The following is a 20,445-nucleotide window of genomic DNA, read 5'->3' on the forward strand; positions in this document are numbered from 1 at the left end:
GCTCTATAATTACAGTGTCTGAATCTGAATTGTCAGACTCAAATATAGCACTCGTGAACACCCTTAGACTCTCCTCAGGAATCTGCGAACGCCCAATTTGTTCTTCAACCTGAGAGTTCTTTTCATGCACTGATGTGGCTGTTTTGGAGGTGACAGATCTACGCTCATAGCGAAAAAAGTTGGTAAGTATGCTTCAGGGGCAGATTCAATTAGCCGTGATGCTCCTCAGAACATTGCGACTGCGCACTTTTATCATTACTACGGTACAAATGTCCGCTGGTTTTCTGTTTGGGAGGCATATCACCTAGCAACAGCAGGTGGCACTCTATCCATCAGAGAGCCCCATAAGCTCATTATCTTTTTTCTTTGGTGTCTTTGTATTATATGAATTTAAACGAGTGGGTGCACCCTCCCTTAAGATACACATGATCGCTATTAAAGTCAAATTGAAATGTATTTTTGAGGGGGAGTTGTGTGGATTGCCTGGTGCGGTGTTTTCTTTTAATTTCAATTTGTGATATTAATTTGTGAGATTAAAAATAAAGCAAAGCTTAGAGACATGTTGTTTACTCTTTGTATTACAGACCAAGCTTTTTTCAGTTAAACCTCCAAAAATGTTATAGGATCCTCTATCTTCTTAATGATTAATAAAGTAATTGTCGAAGCTGCAGCCTGCCTCTAAACTTATATATATATATATATATATATATATATATATATATATATAAAAAAAATATCTAATTCCGGCTTTAATATAAGAGGCAGGCTTTGAAAATTACTTTAATAATGATTACTAAACTAGAGGATCCTGTAACAATTTTGCTGCATTATTTATATTGCATATATGTATGCAGTATATTCAAAACTGGTATCAATTTTTTTTGCTTTTATTTTTTTAATGTGCAGTATGAATGTTACATTTAATGTGCGGTGTCATTGCTAGTTTTATTGTACGGTATTAATGGTATTTCTAATGTGCTGCATTAATGCTAGTTTTAATGTGCTGCATTAATGCTAGTTTTAATGTGCAGTATTAATGCTAGTTTTAATGTGCAGTATTAATGCTAGTTTTAATGTGCAGTATTAATGCTAGTTTTAATGTGTGGTATCAATGCTAGTTTTAATGTGTAGTTCCAATGCTTAAAAAGCTTATTGTGCCATTTTATTTTTTATTTGTTTCAAATTCAACCATTTAGAAACCTCCCATTAAAAATCCTGCGTTTTTTTTGAGACTCTATGTTTGGGTATTAATAATCTTTCCTACTATCATCCCTCTAGGTCGCAGCAAGGGACCAAAAGAAGCCCCAGGCAGCCACCAATAAGGAACAGAAGTAATCCAAGCATTACAATTCTTTCCTAAGTTTTGGAGCCAAAGTTGTTTTTTCCAGCTTCTCGTCTCCTAGTTCTAACAACAGCATATCAACTATTACCATAAGTTGTCAGTTAAAGTTCCAATAAATTGTTGTTTCTTGGTTAAGAACATATGTGTCTTTGGTCTTTCTCCACAATTTAAAGGTGCCAGAATTGTCAGGCTCAAAGGTTACTTTTTTTTACACTTTTCCTTTCTAGGACTGGCTTGCCACCTGGGAGCTTCCAAAACATTTGATCAGCAGTGCTCTGGCGTGCCCACCTGACCGCGAGCGTCCTCTGTTTTTCTTTTTGCAGAGGAAGTGAAAATACTTTTGCTTCCCTCTGTCTCAGCATATTAGGGAGGCTTGCTGTCTAACCCACCAGCTGTTACTAGGTGGCAATTCTTTTCACTAGAACAAATCCAGTTTGCAGGTTATAGATTCCTGCAAACTAGTGTTTTCCTCGCACCTCTATGTTGCGCAAGTTAAAATGAGCAGATATTTCTGTAAAAATATCCGCCACAAAGTGTCTCCGGAATGGTCGCGAGACTCTTCACGGCTAATTGAATTCCCCACTTTATACATACTTGCCAACTTTTGAAAAATTTCAGGGAGATTCCACATGTAAAACCTAAGCAGCGTGCCGTTGAAGGGGGTGTGTCCTCATCTGAAAAAGGGGTGTGCCTAGCTACACCCATTGGCATATCTAGTACCACCCAGGGGACATATTCAGCGCCACTAGGTGGAACCTATAGTACTGTTCGTAGCATGCCAGAGGGAGTTTTTGTATGGGTGACATGGTACCAGAGACTGTAATTGACCCTAAATTCTTCAACTATCAAAAATCTCTAGTAAGTTATAACAAACACATTCTGCACTTCCAATAATGTGACTAAATATATAAATTTACATATATACAAATTTACTTGTATTAAAAACCTTGAACTGTATTTTTCTGTTTCTTATGTTGAACTCAGTAAGACTTTCATATAAAAAAATTATTTCTGGTAGGGTTTCCTGATAGACCATTTAATATCACCAGCTATGTAATAAATATTCATGTACACATACAAACTCCTAGGAACTCTTATGCTGCTCTGTCTCACCCCTTACTCTCCCTTTACCTCTCCACCTCTGTTCTCTTTATCTCTTACTATTACTGTCAGGAACGCCCAGCCTGTCCCAGATACAGCAATCTGAACAGCTGACCGTGACTGGCGTACACTTAAATCATATACACATGTAGCATGAGCCTTCCCGGGCTTCGTAAATTCACAAAAAATCACGGAGAACACACTAGATTAAATGTATTTAATATTAAAAATGGTTCCAAGGCTTTGTTACAAAAATTAAAAACAAGACATACAATATATTGCACAAATAAGTTTCTGAAAATTAAATAGGAAATAAAATCACTACTTATTAGTTAAGACTTGGTGTGTCAGGAAACAGAACTGAGAAATATGAGACATTTCAATCTTGATAGACCCCCTCATGAAAATGTACACGTTATTGTCTAAATCAGAAGATTTTAAACCTTTTTCCACATAGCTCTCACCCCCCCCCCCCCCCCCCTCTGGAGTTTAGTTGTCAATAAGGACAGATTGACCTCCCAAATTTCACAGGGCTTTCAAAGTGAGCTAGGGATGTCCTGAGATCAGGAATGTTCACAGGACCTTGAGTTCTCACCTCTGCTCTACTTCAGTGGCTAGATGTTTTACAACTTTGGGGCTTTAAATTCCTCAGATCCTTATCTATCCCGGGCCGGGCTAGTTTCAAAAGACTTGCATAAGTTCAAACTCATGTCATCTAGCAAAGTACACGTTGAGATTACATTACAAGGTTACATAAAATATTCACATTGTCATACATGAATTCAACAGAAAATAACAACCATTCATTAGATATACTACATAAGCGTCACAATTACCCCCTCTGTTGTCCCATTTATTATTCCTTTATTTTATTTTTTTTACATTTATTTTTATTTCAATTTCAACAAGGTGGGGAGGGTACCGATAAGAGAATAGGAGGAGGGGAGGTAGGGGTACATGGATTGTTTTAACAGATAAACTTCATATTACAGGTGGATACATATTACTCATTTCATCCCTCTCGTTATCCTTCTGATCACTCTTTACAGATTCCTCCTCAACCCTCATTATATCGCCTCACTTTCTGTTCCCCACTTATGTCTGTCTCCAACTGTGCTTTCTATATTTTCCTTTGCACCCTATTATTAATTTTAACTTCACCCCCTTGTTTTCCCCATATACTGCTTCTACTTCCCACTATTCCCCCTCTTCCCTCCGCGATACCTCTGATACATTGCTGAGACTTTTACTTACCTGCTCTTCTTCTGTCTGCCATGATCTTCAGCGCAGTTCTCCTGTCAGCCAATCACACAGTCTCTCAGGGTCATGTGTGGTGGGGGTGGGGTCTGTGTCTCTGCAGAGTCTGAATTTCAGACTCTGAAATGCTAGTCAGTCTGAACAAGGATAACTGAGTGATGACACACTGCACATCATCGCACTAGATGGGTCAGATCTGCCACCCTCTTCTGATCTGGGCCACAGTCCGGGGGATTAGGCAACTCTCCCAGGAGTCTGGGAGACTGCCTGCTATTTCGGGAGTCTCCCGAACATTCTGGGAGAGTTGGCAAGTATGACTTAATATTCCTGTTGATAGTCCCTCAGAAACCACTACCACCAAACTTCTCTCTCTCTCTTGCCCTCTCACAGTGGTCCTCCTCCCCAACACACTGTTCCCAATCCACTCAAAACCCACCCCCAATCCATCCAAACCCCACCTGAACCACTCCAAAACACCAAGTTTGCTATGAAACTCAGGCTATTTTAACGCAAACTCCACCTCTTTCACGGTTCATGATTTAGAACTGTTCCACCAAAATAGGGACAGTTGGGGGACACGTCAGTGGCGCACGCAGGGGGTTTCTGAGTCTCCAGAAACCCCCCCTGCGCTAACTAAGTGGCCGCTATAGCTGCACTGTCCTATACAGCAGCTGCGGTGCTGTCAAAGAAGCGTCCGCGGCGGTGCTTCTTAGACAGCGCCGTGGCTGCTGTATAGGACAGCGCTGAAGAAACGGAGCTGCTGCTCTCACGGGGGGGTTTTTTTTGGGGGGGGGGTTGGGGGGGGGAAACCCCCCCCCCCCCCCCCCCCCCCCCCGACAATCCTCCGTTCGCCCCTGCACGTAATAATAAAAATAATAATAAAAATAATAATAACAATAATTGTTGTACATGAAGATGAGTTCCCAATCAGACGTTTGATCTAAAACAAAACAAAAAAAAAATTACATTTTGTTTTGACAGCACAAAAATAAAAACTTCATATCAAATAAAATGTTGTGGTTTTGTAGGATAAAAAAATAATAATCTAGAAACTAGTAAACTAGAAGGTTTATAGGACTTGTAGTACCGGACGTCATATTCCACATAGCTTCGTACGCACTCGCTTACAGATAGAACTACAAATCCCGGCGTCCCTTGCAACAAATTCCGCGACACTCCTATACCTATTTAGATTAAAACAGAGGCTTGGAACGCATAGCTCTCACCACCATTGTTGCTGTACTTCCGGCCTGATTCAATTTTCTGTATACATAAGAGGTAAATTGCTGCAGTCGGTAGGATCTGTTTTTATATAATCGCATGTCATTGTTACTACATAACTGTGATGGTTCCGTAAAAATGCACTGTTATTTAAATCATGTGTTTTAGATCTTAGCGTGCGGTAAAAACATAATATGATGCAGTGATACTGAAGCTCATCTGACAGTAATGTAGACATCCTACTGTTCGGTACATTTCACATGTATACAGTATTTACTAGAGTGCGGTAGATAATCGGGTGGTAGAAATACAAGCATTTGATATATGAATTGTGTAAATGTATCTTTCTAGTTGTTGGGGTGGGGGTCGTTATTGAAAATAAAATAAAACATAACATCGTTTTGGGTAAAATAATTGTGTGCTTCTGCAAGATAAATATTGCAAATCCTTATTTTTGCTGTACACTTGGGTTGAAGTTAACATTTTTATAACTTGCCCTAACGATAATAGCTTTAAATTAATTTATTGCTAAACAAAACAAATGTATTATTTTTCACATTACATCAACACAGTTCTACAAAAATCTATAAGCTGTGGCTTGATGCTATACTGTCACACATTGTGTGAAGCACAAAAAAATAAAATGTTACATTGTGACCTGAGAAATGAGTACCCTTGAATCCATGATCCTGCATTAGAACCACTTCCTTGGCAAATTGGCACCTGGACAACTATAGTGACCAATAGGAGGCTGTCAGTCCTCACTGTTGTAAGGTGATACATTTACTGCTGGTCCTAGATATGCACTATTTTCCTAATTCATGAAAACATATATTTAAGCATGTAAATGTAGAAGTCTACTTAACAACATGGTGCAAAGTGCAATGATGCGTTGTGACCCATGCAAACCAAATATATAACGTTTTTCATGAGTCTGACTACACCAGACAGTGAAAACTGTTATCTGATTGCTTGTTATGGGCTAGAGCACATCATTATTTGCAACATATTATTAACTTCCTAATATCCAGAGATAGTTTACAGCTTAACCACCAGAAAAGTCTTGAGTCATGCATGGGTTTTGACTGGAATAACCTATTTCTTTTCTTGTTCTAACCACATTCATTTAATATTGTTTTTTAATCAAAGAAAATGACCATAAGATGTATTTATTTTATTCTCTCGGTTGTAGTGATACCAAATATGTATACTTATTGTCTTAGACAGTTAAAGGTATAGAAACAGGGATTTTTTTTTCTTTTACATTTTAGACTAATTCCCCTTTCCTTTATTGTAATTACTAATAAATGCAATACCACTGCATCTAATAGTATCTAAATGAACCATTATATTTAGACCATGTTAGCATGGATGTTTTCGTAATACCTTGCATATAATAGTTGATTCATAAATCCGATACAAGGCCTATAAGGATGAGATGCCTGTTACCATTACATAGTGATATTGCTGTTATTGCAACAATGCAAAATAGCTACATCATTCTGCATCGAACAAACAAGGTTCAATTTTATTAGGAGGCCATCTGATTTTTAGATGGGTTGTTCAGGGCTGAAAGCCCGGCACCAATTTACAATAACACCCAAATGTATTTATTAAATGGCCCTATACCTTTCTTATTAGAGTTTCTCCCTTTGCTTTTTCATCTGTAAATGCGGCTATGCTATTGTTATGATTGCAGTAAATCACTGTCTTACATATGCAGGGGCAAACACAGGATTCGAGGAGGGGGGTTTCCACGGCAAACCACCAGTGGGCGTGACCAGCTTGCATGGGGACATTGCTATAATTTTAGACAGTGCTAGGTAGCTCTCCAACTCTTCCAATCCCCCTTTAAATACACAAGCAATGCTGCATGCACTACCTTTAGGTGCATGCAGCTCCCACTTCATGAGCAGAGCAGTGTGAAGTGGGACATACCTCCCAACTGTCCCTGTAGTCAGGACAAAGTCCTGACTGAGTAGGTCGGTCCCTAAACTCAGGACTGCCCCACCAGAATCAGGACAGTTGGCAGACTGTCCTGATTTCTCCTACCTGTTTTTCCGGCTTTCAATACTTGTTTTTGCTGCTCATGTCCTAAGCTCAGTTGTGCTTGCCTGGATCCTGGAATGTTGGGTTCCTGTTTGGAAACAGAATAGGTACATGAGATATAGAAATACCAGCAATGAGTGAACACAGTAGGCCTCCCTGTCTCTATGCAGTCCGATATTAAATCAAAACAACTCATGTTTTATTATTAGTGCCCCTTTCTTGTAACCAGCCCGACTGTAAAATAATTTTATTCACCTTTAATAAAAAGACATATTTCCCCCAAACAACCCCAACATTAATTGTAATCACATTTATTAAATAAACCTATTTCCTACCATACATTAAATAACTTGCATTCAATTTTAAGAAATAGCAATCCTTTTTCCAAAACTCTGCCACACATTTGATTAATAGTGCCCAAACCACCCCAAAATTAAATGAATCATCCCACCCTACATTAATAACTCTGCACAAACCCCACTATTAAATTAAATTGCCCCACCATAACCACACAAACAAAATAACAACCATTAATTAGACACCACCTACCTCACACATTACATTGCCACAAGCCCTCTGTGCCATCACACACACACACACACACCTCACTTACCTTTAGGTATACTTCTGCTGCATCCCTCCTCACTGCTCAGACAGGAAGTGAAGTGAGCACTTCCTGTCTGAGGGCAATCAGCAACAGGCAGCCTCACAAATGGCTGCCTGTTGCTGCCACTGACCACCAATGATTTGATTGTCGCCCCCTCCCCGCACACAGCACCCCCACCCCCCCCCTCACGGCACCCCCGCTCGCCTTCCCCCCCTTTCTCCACCCGCGTCGGGTGGGGAAAAAAAAAAGGTCAGGCACACCAGGTAGGACAGGAGTTTCCAGAGACAAGGACCCCCTCTTCCCCCTGCGTGTGCCCCTGATGTGCCAGGCATTGTTTGTGGTGTGTTGGGTTCATTTATAGCCATCAGTAAGTTTTTATAAAATTGTCATTAAAAAAATAATGGGGAAGCTGCACTTTCAGTTGACTTTTTATTTAAAGCAATAACTGCATAACCAATGACTGTCTAGTACTGGTTGCATTATTGTATTGACAAATGCTACCTAAATACTAAAATAAATAGTGTTAGTTAATATTCTCTGGTAAAAGCAGTACTTGTAAATAAAGACATCTTGAAAGTTTGAGAGACCTTATAATCATGCTAAACAGAGCACTGTGAGGACGGCACTGTCAGTATGGTACTGACTTCAAACTCCTGGTTGCCCAAAATGCAGCAAACTATACCTGGCATTAGAAGTCCGTAATATGAGTGTGAAATGAAATCTGGCCACACACGTGTTGATTAAATCTGAAGACACTTCAGTCATCTTGGTTTGCTGATGATAAAATTTTGATTTGAGATTTGAGCCGAGATTGAGTTGGGACTTCAGATAATCTTTGTGTAGTGTTTTTGGGCAATTTGGTAACACATTACCAAACTGGCTGATAAGTTGGCATGTATGTGGTAGCATGGCACTTGCCTTACTCTAGGTTTTTCAATGTGACTAGTTAAAACATTAATGTAGGTGTTTTTCATGTAATGCCAGTTTCATTCACAAGTGTCATATTTGTTATACATTTAATGCACGTATACAAAAGATTCTGATTTTAGAATAGGTTCACACATATATTGATTGTTCTCTTTTATTTTTTTTATTTTAATTGTTACCTTCCTAAAATATCCCCCTGCCCACTACTCCTGTGGTTGGGCAGTTCTCCAGTCATATGTCCTGCTGGAGAAAGTTAGTTCCTCCACTCGCATTCATTCTCATCTTCTGTGCTCACAAAGGTGACAATCTCTTACAAAGTTCTGTAGCCACACCATCTAGTTTATAGTCCACAAAAGGGGCAGTCAATGCAGACTGTAAACTGTGTGAGCACACAAACTCACAAGGTTGTTCAGTCAGAGATGGGGATGACTGTTAGTGGAGAATCTGTTTCTCTAGAGGGGTTTCTGGCTGAAGTTCAACAGGCAGAGTGGAACTTTTTAGGAAGTGGGCATTTAAATGTAAGTTTACTGGTCTTTTAAAATATGATATTATCGTAACATCTCAGGACAGCTCTTTTGTCAAGTTCCCAGATATGGTCCATAGTCAACCTGCATAGCCTGAATGATTCTGATATTTTGACATTAAGCCGAAAACCCAGTGTAATGGGCAGATCCCAAGATTTCTCTAGATATGCTGTGGTCCTGTCTGATTACGAACCGGAGATCCGCTCAGATGGTTTTAATCTGAGATCCAAGTGCTGTGATATTTACTAAAGTTAAACAAATTTAAGAAAAAGCTTGAGGTAAATATTTGATCCTTCATGTGAGTCAAAATGTGTCAGATGATTTGCTGTTAACTAAAAGCACATTTTTAGTATCTGGGTAATTAATAAGTAGAACATCTATTTTAAGTTAAGACTGTTAACAAAAAGCAAAGTATATAATGTGAGGTAATGTCACAGACATGCCACACAGAAAACAATACTTATCAAAAGAAATATAGATTTGTGGATGACCTTACAAACCTATAGCTGTCTCATGGTAATGACGCCTTCCAAATGTATTGTTTGATCATGTCATAGTTACAGTTACAATATGGGGGCACAAGGATGTACTGTTACAGACAATGCAACACATTTATACCTCAACAGACCAATCAATATGAAGGTCCCCTAATTATTCTTATAAGCAGATTTTCAGGGAGACCCGGCCTCTGCCAGCTCCCTGATCAGATTTCATCTCCGATCTCATTTGTCATACTAGAACATGTTGATGAAGGAATATTGTTCTAAAATAGACAATTGTACATTGTGGCTTTTTTTCCCTAGCAATCACACTGTTATATTTTTCACTAATTACAGCTCTGTTTTGTGAAATCGTAAGTCATTTTGGTACAGGGCAGATATTTATATGATAGTTAACTGTTTTCCATCCATTTCCCCAAAATTCTTCTTCCCTACAAGCCGGGTCTCCAAATGGCTGAGTGTGAGACAGATGCTGAAAGTAGTCACACTTTGGATGATGAAGAGCTAAGCAGTGCATCCTTACAGGTAATTCTTCTTCCATTTATTTGTTATCATTTCAATTGTGAATACCTTAAAATAACAAGGCAAATATGGGTAATTGGTAATTATTGCTCATGAATAATGTGTGTATTATTGTGTTTAGTTTTGTGGACTATACCAGATGCCAGAGACATACAACGTGGTAGTCAGTCAGATATATCTAGTAGGTATCCACAGGTGAACTGATAGACATAGCTGGTAATGTTCTGTTTTAGAATGGCACTGATATACTTTATAATATGAAGTTTTAGAGAAAGAGAACACTATTTTCTTGTATATTGTTTTTACTGTATGATTTCACTTAATAAGTATGTCCTTTTTGACTTGTACATATAAAGTGCATCTTATTTAGGGGTCCGTTCAATTCCAGGCAAAGTCACATTGCAGCCCAGAATGAAGATACCCCAAGGGATGTAGCCAAAAACATTGTTAATTTTTGCTCGCTCCTCAAGGAGGGGCGAGCAAAAATCAGCAATGTTTTAGGTACCATAATACCAGGAAATAGGCGCCCTTAGACTAGTATGATGCTCCAGCGTCTAAATGACAACTGCAACTGCATTAGACCTGGCCACTCAGGTAATACTCTGTAAGAGTGTGGAGTGGCTGAGACGCGCATTGCACTCAGTAATTGCAGCCTAAACTGAACTAGTTCCAGTAGTGAGTATGCAAACCTTACAACATGGAGGTTCCAGCGACTGACAGTATTTGTAAAATATAGAATAGGTGACACAGATAGCAGACAGTAAGGGGAAATCCTGGAGTTAGAGACTCTGTACTGAGTGATCCTGAGATGTATTTAAAAGATCTATCTTTCAGAGATAAACCATGAGAACTGGCAGGTAAGAGTATAAAAGCAACTGCAAAAAGCTAGCTGTCAACTTTAAATCTTTAGTTAATGTATGCATTGTCTTTCTGTTATAGGAACCAATAAAATCAGATAATCTCACCGTCCGTTTCTCAGTAGAGGAGCTGGAGTCGTTTGAAGAGAGGCAAAAGGAATCTTGCAAAAATGAAACTACAGAAATCCACCAGACCCCAACCTTAGTGGGTAGGGCTAGCCTTTAAATCCGTTGGGAGTGCTGAGGAGCTGTGTTTAACCAACGTGTTGAATGCATCTATACTCACTTTATGCTGGGGTCCTCAGTTGCTTTAAGAAACTCCATAGCCTGTGTTGTATAATTACTTCCTCATAGAATTTTGCCCAATATGTGAAAAACTCGACCCAGCACGCCAGGATTTACCATCATAAAACTGCTGTTTTAAATCGCGCTGGAACCATTGCAGAAAAACTTTTATTTAAACCACCCCCCCCCCCCCCCCAAAAAAAAACCCAATGATGCTTGATAAATAATGTTCAATCTATTATAATGCTCCCAGTGGTAGAGCATGTGCTACATCCAATCCTATGTTATATCATGTTAATCATGCAAATGTAATAAACATAAACTAGCTGTTTTTGTTTATTTATTATGAGCCTATGATCATTGGCCAAACCTCTAGTATTTGGTATACCTATAAATGTTTTTCTACATTTGACCATGAATGGAAAACATATTTACTCTGCTATGGTACCAAAGAAAATTCTTCCTTTTACGAAACATAAACAATCTAAAATTTGGTTGTGTGAAATTAAAAAAACAAACAAACAATATAGCAGTTACTATTAAATCCATTTCAGCATGGGTCAGTTAGTAATACTATGCATGATGCTGTCACAGGAATTGCCCTTTAAAATGCAGAAGTAAACTTTCCTTGTCCTATAACTGAATCCTCTATTTATCTTTGACAGCACTGCCGGATAGAGGGGGCCAATCGCACCCCCTAGCAACAATCTTCATCCCATTAAATTGAGGTAGAAAGATCCGATCATTGTGGGGAAAGAGGCAGGGCCATCCGGGACCAACCAGTATTCGTGAAGGAGGGTGTGGCTATGCAAAATCCCCCCCCACCCCTTCAGCCTTTAAAAAAAAAAAGTCTAGGGGTAAATGTATCAAGCTAAGAAATTTCTGGCGGGTTTGAAAAGTGGAGATGTTGCCTATGCAACTAGTCAGATTCTAGCTGTCATTTTGTAGAATGTACTAAATAAATGATAACTAGAATCTGATTAGTTTTTCAAACCCGCCGGAAAACTCTCAGCTTGATACATTTACCCCTAGATCTGCCCCTGATTGACAGCAGCTCGGGATGGACCATTCTGAAATCTCGTGTTGTAAAATGTGATCATTTTAACAGTGTAAAGGTTAAGTAAAGTTAGATGAAAAAAAAACATAATCTTGCTTACATATAGTAAAACACTATTTTAAGTGGGGGCTTCCATTTTCAAATAACTTCAGTTACTTGGCTTGTGCATTCCCTCCTAGAACTTTATGCAAAAACCATTACTTGAAATCTGTATGTAGATAGATGATACACCTCCAATGAGCTCCAGTTTTGATGAAGTACATTCATTCTGCAACTTGATTCTTCTGCTTTTCCCTTGGAATGAATGCATGAGTATCGCAATTCACAATTTGTGGTATGCACTTTATATTTGTAGATGATCCATTTGCCTTAACACCATATACCAACCACGATCTTAGACATTGTGAGACACCATGAAATTAGTCACTAAGGGGTATATTTACTTAACTGCGGGTTTAAAATAATGGAGATGTTGCCTATAGCAACCAATCAGATTCTAGCTGTCATTTTGTGCACTAAATAAATGACAGCTAGAATCTGATTGGTTGCTATAGACAACATCTCCACTTTTTCAAACCCACGGTTTAGTAAATCTAGCCCTAAATGTTTTTTACACCACTGTTCTTTTTCTGCCAACAGGATATATTTATGTGAAGCCTGACATTGTGTCCCGTATACAGAGAGGAGAAGAGCTATGTGTAAGGAGCAATTTGTATTCACAAAACAGGGACTGCCAAACAAGTCCTTCTACCAGTGAGTGTCTTTATTTTTTTCTTATATGCAATCAGCAGCCTTTCCCTACAATAGGCATGTCAAACTCAGGTGACACTGGCAACTGTATTGGGTGGATAAACCTCAGTGAAAACCACATTAATTCTGTGTATGGCTACATACATCCCTTTGGAAGATTGGCTGCATTTATTTAGGAGTTCCTTTAACATTTATATACTCATTTATATTTTTGCTAACTGGATTTTTAAAATTCTATTAATTGAAATGCAATACATTTCAGCTTCAATTTGAAATAAAGCACCACAAAATATTATCAGCACTGCTAAATAATGTAAGAAAGTGTATTTTAGATCATATGGCCTTGGGATGTGTGGAAATTGGGTTGAGTGTGGTCTTAAAAATACGGTTTTCCCATGCCTACTCTACCATTCAAAATAAACCTTACCACAAAAAGATAATTTTCCAAAGTAGAAGAACTACACATAAAGTAACAGTAATAGCTTAAAAGAGCAAAATGGCATCATAGCCCCATCTGGTTGTTTCAGGAAAGTTTTTTTTTTTATCAAATGCATCATCCATAAAAATAGGCAAACTCTGTGTCATACACATAATCACCTTCAACCACACAATTTATGCCAAAAAGAGAGAGATTGAGTATGCCTTTGCATGGCTGGCCTTTCATAAGCAAAGTGTAGTGACACAGAGATACATTGGGCTGCATGGTGGCTTAGTGGCTAGCACTTCTGCCTCACAGCACTGGAGTCATGAGTTCAATTCCCGACCATGGCCTTATCTGTGTTCTGTGTTTGTGTGGATTTCCTCCGGGTTCTCCAGTTTCCTTCCACATTCCCAAAACATACTAGTAGGTTAATTGACTGCTATCAAATTGACCCTAGTCTCTTTCTCTCTCGGCAGGGACTGATGTGAGTGAGTTCTCTATACAGCGCGGAATTAGTAGTGCTATATAAATACCTGATGATAATATGTTTCTTAACATTCTATTGATGTTTCACTTGACAGGTAGATGTAAAGGTGACAGATCTGAAGAAGAATGTGGAACATTTGTAAACTCTTCCTATGTCACATCAGAAGATGATGGAGATATACAACATACTCAAATCAAAAGCATACACAGGTCATCATTCAATATTGCCCCTTCAGAGACTACATTGTGTGAAGGAGGAAGTCCATCAAACTCCAGAAGCATTTTAAAGAAACCGTGTATGTCGACTCTTGCACTAAAATATGCTAAAGGGAATGCAAACCCAATAAACACCCAGGTAATAGAAGAAAGGTGCACTGAGAAGGATATTCCATTCTTTCAAAAAACAACTATTAGCTTGCAAAAACCCCGTACAAGGAGGAAACATTTAATGAGTGGTAGAAGTACTAATGCCGATGATGCGGCTTGCACTTTCATGGAACGTAAACTTAACACTAACTCAGAAACTAAAGCTACTAAGCCGGCTAAATCCTACACTTGCACTGTGTGTGGCAAGAGTTTTACCCAGAATGCTAGTCTCATCATTCACCAGAGAACTCACACAGGCGAAAGACCCCACGTCTGCAAGGAATGTGGGAAGAGTTTTATCAGCAGTGCTTATCTAGTCATGCACCAGAGAATCCACACTGGAGAGCGGCCATATGTGTGTAAGGAATGCGGCAAAAGCTTTATAAACAGTTCCAATCTTATTATACACAGGAGAGTGCATACAGGAGAACGACCTTATGTCTGCAGTGAATGTGGCAAGAGCTTCCGGCACAGTTCTGATCTTGTCAGACACCAAAAAGTTCATACCGGCGAAAGGCCCTACACTTGCAACGAATGTGGAAAATGCTTCTTTCGCAGCTCACATCTGATTAGGCACCGCAGGGTTCATAACAAAATATAGAAAAATGGCTTTGTTGAATTAATTTATCAGCGTACTTATTTTATTTTTGTGTCATTCAAGTTCGTGCTTTGCCAAATATTTTAGTTGGACATACTGTTTGCTTATCCAACTGGCGGCTCACTTACTATGTCCCAGGATGTTCTAACAGCCAAGTATTGCCAAAGCATGCTGGGAGATCCAGAAGTTTCTTGTTTCTGGTTTAGATCATGAAAATCCTCTTTTTCCAGGGACATATTTATGCAGACATGTTACATTCCTTTTGTTCGTCAAATCCTATCTATGTACACTACTATTTAATCTTGCTTCGTTCTTTCCCTTTGCTTGGTAAATATCTGCCCAAATATCGACGTTTAGCAAGCTTGTTTTGTTGCAGATGGTATAAGGAGCCATAGGATCACAGGTTCATGGTTGGCTAATTTTTTCCTTGAATGTTAGTAAGTCTCATTCAAATCTATACTATTTTGTGGTGTGGGTCTATCATGGGGCTTTCACAACACCTGCAGAGCCACAAGGTGTCAGGCCTGATCTAGTCTATGTGAACCCATCTATGGATCGTGCCCACTGGCACCAAACAACTCTGCAGTGTAAATTAATCCTAATGTTCTTTGATTCAAACCATATTCTCAGCAAATGACCATCTAAAGGATCTGTTCACTTTGTTGGGGTTAAATGTGCAAAAAGACTTAAAGGATCTGTTTTGTAAATGTAACCCCTATCCTATGTACATCCAAGTGCTAGATACACCCTGTAATAGAATGTATCTAGCACTTATCTTTACTGCAGTGCCTCCATATATGGAAGGCCAGGTGTATGAACTTGTTTCCAGCTGGCTCCCTTTGTCTCATCACTAAGCAGTTTTCAGTGGCAGAATGGAAAAAAAAAAAACTTTGTCACATTTGATCAAAAATTTCAGAAATCTGCCATGAATGTCATTTTTCTAGAAATTGAGGTCAAACTGTAGTCACAACTGCAAATTATACCACAAAATAACTGAACTTCAGTTATAAAATAACCTGATTGACTAATTGTCAAAACTGTCACACAAAATAATTGTGGAGGAAATTTACTGTACCTTATGATTCTGCTCCTTTTAATCCTCAAGAAAAAGGGAATATGATTATTATGTAGTCTAATAGTAATTTCTTTTTTACCATAGTAAATAGCTTATTTCCATTAAAAATAAAATAATCGAAATTTCGTAAACTGTGGGTACCAGTACTATGTATATGTCATCATATAACTGCTTTACCTAAGCAGTGGAGACAAAAGGATAAGAGTAGCTGGGAAACTAGGCAGACAGATTATGTTGGGGGATAAGAAAAGTATCCTCTAAAATATAGTGTTGTCATGATAATACACTAGCACGCAGTGGTCCCATATTTTTAAATCAGAAAAGCTAGACACCAATGTAACATGACATTAGAATTTATAAAAACAAAAAACAACATACTCTTTTATTTCCGTGCCAAATTTAATAGGCCAGTCAATGGAGCAGGTTTCTGCTATTTCCGTTATTCCAAGTGTACCATATTACAGATTTTCAGTGGCAAAAAAAAGGCTGTCCTTAAGAACAATGACATGCGAGCACCCAAAGTGCACCTTTAATTGTACAAAGCCATAATTACTACAGCGTGCTACAATATTTTCATACATTATTTTATGTTTTACTTGTACATTATTGATGGGTTGCGGAAATAGTCTGACAGGACAAGAGTACACCAGAACTGGAGGATTGCAGATTTACTCCACTAGCAGAGAGTACAATTCTTTCTGCGTAATAGATACAAATCTCTACTTTGTGGGTTGTTGTCCTATGTTAAATCTGTAGATGTCTACATGTTGTTTATGCAGCGTATACAAAGCCAGAAAAGCGGATTTGTTTCTATAAATATTGTGACTGCGCTACTATATGACACTTTAACAGTCAGAAATCAGTTTTCATTTATTTTTACTTTTGCTTTAGTTTTGCCACAATGTAGATATACCACATTCTGATAAGCACTACGGCTGAGGTTTTATCCCATAAGCTGTCTTCTAACCTCGTCCAACACTTTACCAACCCACTGCCTGGCGCTCTATTGTCGGTTAAGCAAAGCACTTTTGGTGGTATGTTAACCCCACCAAGAACCATTTTGCCCTCTCTCTACTTCTCACCTTCTCTCATGGTAATTATAGCTCCAGATATCCACAGTAATGTATCTCCATAGACGGAAACTGATCTCTAAAATGAAGTTTCGCCACCAAACATGAGGGCAGTGAAGTATAATATATGGGTGTACTGTACAAGTAAGGTGAATATGTGCAGTAACTTGACTAATCAATAAGACATTTGCTATTATTGCCTAGATGTATCAGAGCCCTTATCTCAGGTGTTGTCATAGTTTGCTGGGGACTTGCATTTTGCTACAAAATAACCCCCATTGTCACCATAAATTTGAAGTGTTTCAAATAGAAAATGGTACTTGCATGGTTCCCAACTTCAACATTCACCATTTGAAAAATTGATGTAATGTGGATGTGGGAAGTAGCTATAAGTATCAATGACTTGGAAATGTTTCCATTCATTATATGCATATTTGTCTTTGGATTGTTTCCACTTGGACCTTTGTGAATGAACATAATGGTTCCTGTGGGCATCTTCATTACACCATGTGCTATGCATTTCATGCACTGTGAAACAACAGACGTTAAACATGGGAGCTCTAGCTGTAAGCAGCTACAGACCAGTGGGTCTGTTCTCACTCCTACTCATAGAAGCACCTACATTTTACTATAGGTACAGTTTAGTAATTATGCTTGGAGAATAAATACATTGACATTAGAGTTTCTGTAAATGATGCCTGTTTTGTTATGCAGACAATGAAACAATAATAATATGTAAAGTATTGATAACGATGTACCTTCTTTGTCCAAGTGCAACACAATTCCTTTCTTATATTGATGCACTCAGGGGAGATATATATATATATATAATGTAATAAAGTAATATATCCTCTTTAATATGTTGACAATGTACATAGCTTTGTACAGATATTTTCAAAAGAATCACGAGATAAAAGTACCAGTCTGAAGAAGTCATTAAAAGTTGACATCATTGTAACTCTGGGATCCTTATTGCATACATTTGGCTAGAACTGCCTGAAATGGTGCATGTCTTGAGTTTGTGTAATTCCAGGAATGACACAAAGAAGACCGCTATTTGTGTACTTAACCAATATTCATGAGCATGTGATCTATTATGTAATCTATTATGGATTAGGTAAAAACCTATATGTGACTGAGGCATGTACAATATACATGAGAACCCAGAGTGTCTTTATCCTTTATGACTCAGTCATGTCTTCAGTTCCTAGTTAATTGATTGGCTGCAATTTTAGAACTATTGCTTCAACTGTACATAGGCAAGGGTTCCACTTAATATCACACAAACACCAGAATGTGTAGCTAAAATTCAGTTCATGGCAATATCCAGTAGAAGTTCCTTGGTGTCACACTCTATTGAAATTAATGAGCAGAATTACCAGATGTAATACATATTTTCATGTATTGGAGTTCATGAATAGGTATTTATTACGTTGACATTTACTGCAATTTGCTTACTTGTTTGTACTCTTTGTATTTGTTAATGTAATTAAGTGGATTGTGTTCTTTTCTATAACAGAGTTCTGGTGAAATGAGTAACATCAAGATGATAATTAAAGTAATGTAGAAAGAGACAATCCACTTTTGGAAAGACAAGAATGGTTGGAGTTCTGGAAGAAATTACAGGATAAAGACAATATTTCAGAGCCAAGAGCACACTCTAGTGATTATGTCTAAGTTTTAGTCCATCTGATATAAAACTGTACTTCTGTAAATTGAACCTTCAACCTATGTTTTCATAATTTAATATTGTATTTAAATCAATAAAAATTGAGTGTTTTTCCTAGAGTGTACTTAAATTACTCAATATGTATAATACTTGGACTTTAGAGTAAATGGTTATCACTTCATTTTTATCATAACTCCACCTTACCATGACAAAGGCAGGCTTCCTCCACAGGTACAGAAAGAACGACAAGCACCAAATGATTAAAGTAACAGTTTCCAACACTTAAAACTATATAAGGCATGTAGAAAAGTCCAAAAAGCCGGTGCCTAGGATTTAGATAAAGCTCCTAATGGAAATAGAACAACTTGGAAAAATCCAGCACAGGCGAACCCGGAAATACGCAGAATTAAATATAGTGTGTATCGTCTAACTGAACAACCGTTAGTCAATATAAGTGATGCACTCACCTCTAAAGGGCATTAAATACATTTTATTGTGCATTTTCTTGGTGATGACTACAGTGTACTTTATCTTGGAGGATGTGAATTGGTACAATGGGACTTAGAAAAAAGTTAGAAGAAAACGTGTTTTCTATATATACAAAAGTATCAAATATTTAAGTGTTATTCCTCACCTATTATAGGTGAGGAAACATTTGAAATATCTCAAACAAGTTATCCAAGTCCTCTCGTAAAGGCCAGTGTTCAGAGATAAAAAAAAATTGAATTGGAAGTCAAATGTTCATTTAAACCTAATTGATTATCACACATATAATTTATATATAAATGTCTTTACAATTCTTATCATAAAAGGAGGATCAGTAACTTTTGACATTTTTTCTAATACATAAGTTTTAAAAGCCTAATTATTTAAGCTGTAATTACTTTAGTGCAATTAAAATATTAGATCCATACAAAAAATACAAGAGGTATTCCAATGTCGTATACATATAAAAAACAAAATGCAAAAAAAATGTAAAACGAAAAACAAATATACAACGGCAGGTGTTCGTTAACACAAAAACCATGTCTGCTTCATTCAAGATGTCAGCCCATTCAGAATGGCTTCTGCACATTGCATTCTTAATCCTCTATGTTAATGTGTTAATAAATTATCTATATTGATTCATGGTTTGTTGGTTTCTTTATTTTTTTCTATATCAAGTAGAGAATTGTTCTGATAATGTTACTAGGTAGAGATGGTCACTGACCCCCGTGTTTTGGTTTTGTATTCTGTTTTGGATCTGGATTACCTTTGTGTTTTGGTTTTGGTTTTGGTTTTGGTTTTGCAAAACCGCCCTTGCGTGTTTTCATTTTGTTTGGTTTTGTTTTGCTATTTTTGAAAAAAATAAAAAAATTTTTAGTCTAAAATAACCTAATTTAGGGCTCTGCCAGTTTCTTAGATAAGTGAGGTAATTCTAAAGCTAATAAATTATGAAAAAAACAGTTTAATCCCTGGTAGGCCGTCCTTACTGCGAACACTTGTCTGCAAATTATATATTCAAACCTGGTTGTCTACCTCCTCCATCTTTTATTATTGGCAATGTAGCCATCGTCTTTGGGTGTATATTACACCCTACACTTGTAGTTGAATATTAAAAAAGCAGCCTGCACAGACTGTGGAGCTAGAAAGTAAAATTAAATGGACATGTTATATCCAAGCAAACTCAGAAAATTTTGCTTATCTCATCTGGCCATTTTGACCTATCCACATGTATCTCCATAGTGACTGTACTGCACTATTCTTGTACTTGGCTGATGC

At 37.8% G+C, this 20,445-nt stretch overlaps 1 protein-coding gene across 2 annotated transcripts; it reads left to right on the top strand.

The window, feature by feature from the left end:
• Window positions 1-4,909: 4,909 nt before the first annotated feature.
• Window positions 4,910-19,812, top strand: LOC142139067 (zinc finger protein 184-like). 2 transcript variants are annotated; one of them, XM_075196338.1, is made up of 6 exons: window positions 4,910-4,978; window positions 9,967-10,053; window positions 10,172-10,231; window positions 10,990-11,116; window positions 12,889-13,002; window positions 14,002-19,812. In XM_075196338.1, the coding sequence occupies exons 2-6, from the start codon at window positions 9,979-9,981 to the stop codon at window positions 14,871-14,873; spliced, it is 1,248 nt and encodes a 415-aa protein (XP_075052439.1). In that variant the 5' UTR covers window positions 4,910-4,978; window positions 9,967-9,978; the 3' UTR covers window positions 14,874-19,812. The 2 variants fall into 2 exon arrangements, with proteins under 2 accessions (XP_075052439.1, XP_075052441.1); XM_075196340.1 differs by lacking the exon at window positions 10,172-10,231.
• The last annotated feature ends 633 nt before the right edge of the window (window positions 19,813-20,445 follow it).

Source organism: Mixophyes fleayi, chromosome 2 (assembly GCF_038048845.1).
Source record: "Mixophyes fleayi isolate aMixFle1 chromosome 2, aMixFle1.hap1, whole genome shotgun sequence".
Taxonomy (NCBI): Eukaryota; Metazoa; Chordata; class Amphibia; order Anura; family Limnodynastidae; genus Mixophyes; species Mixophyes fleayi.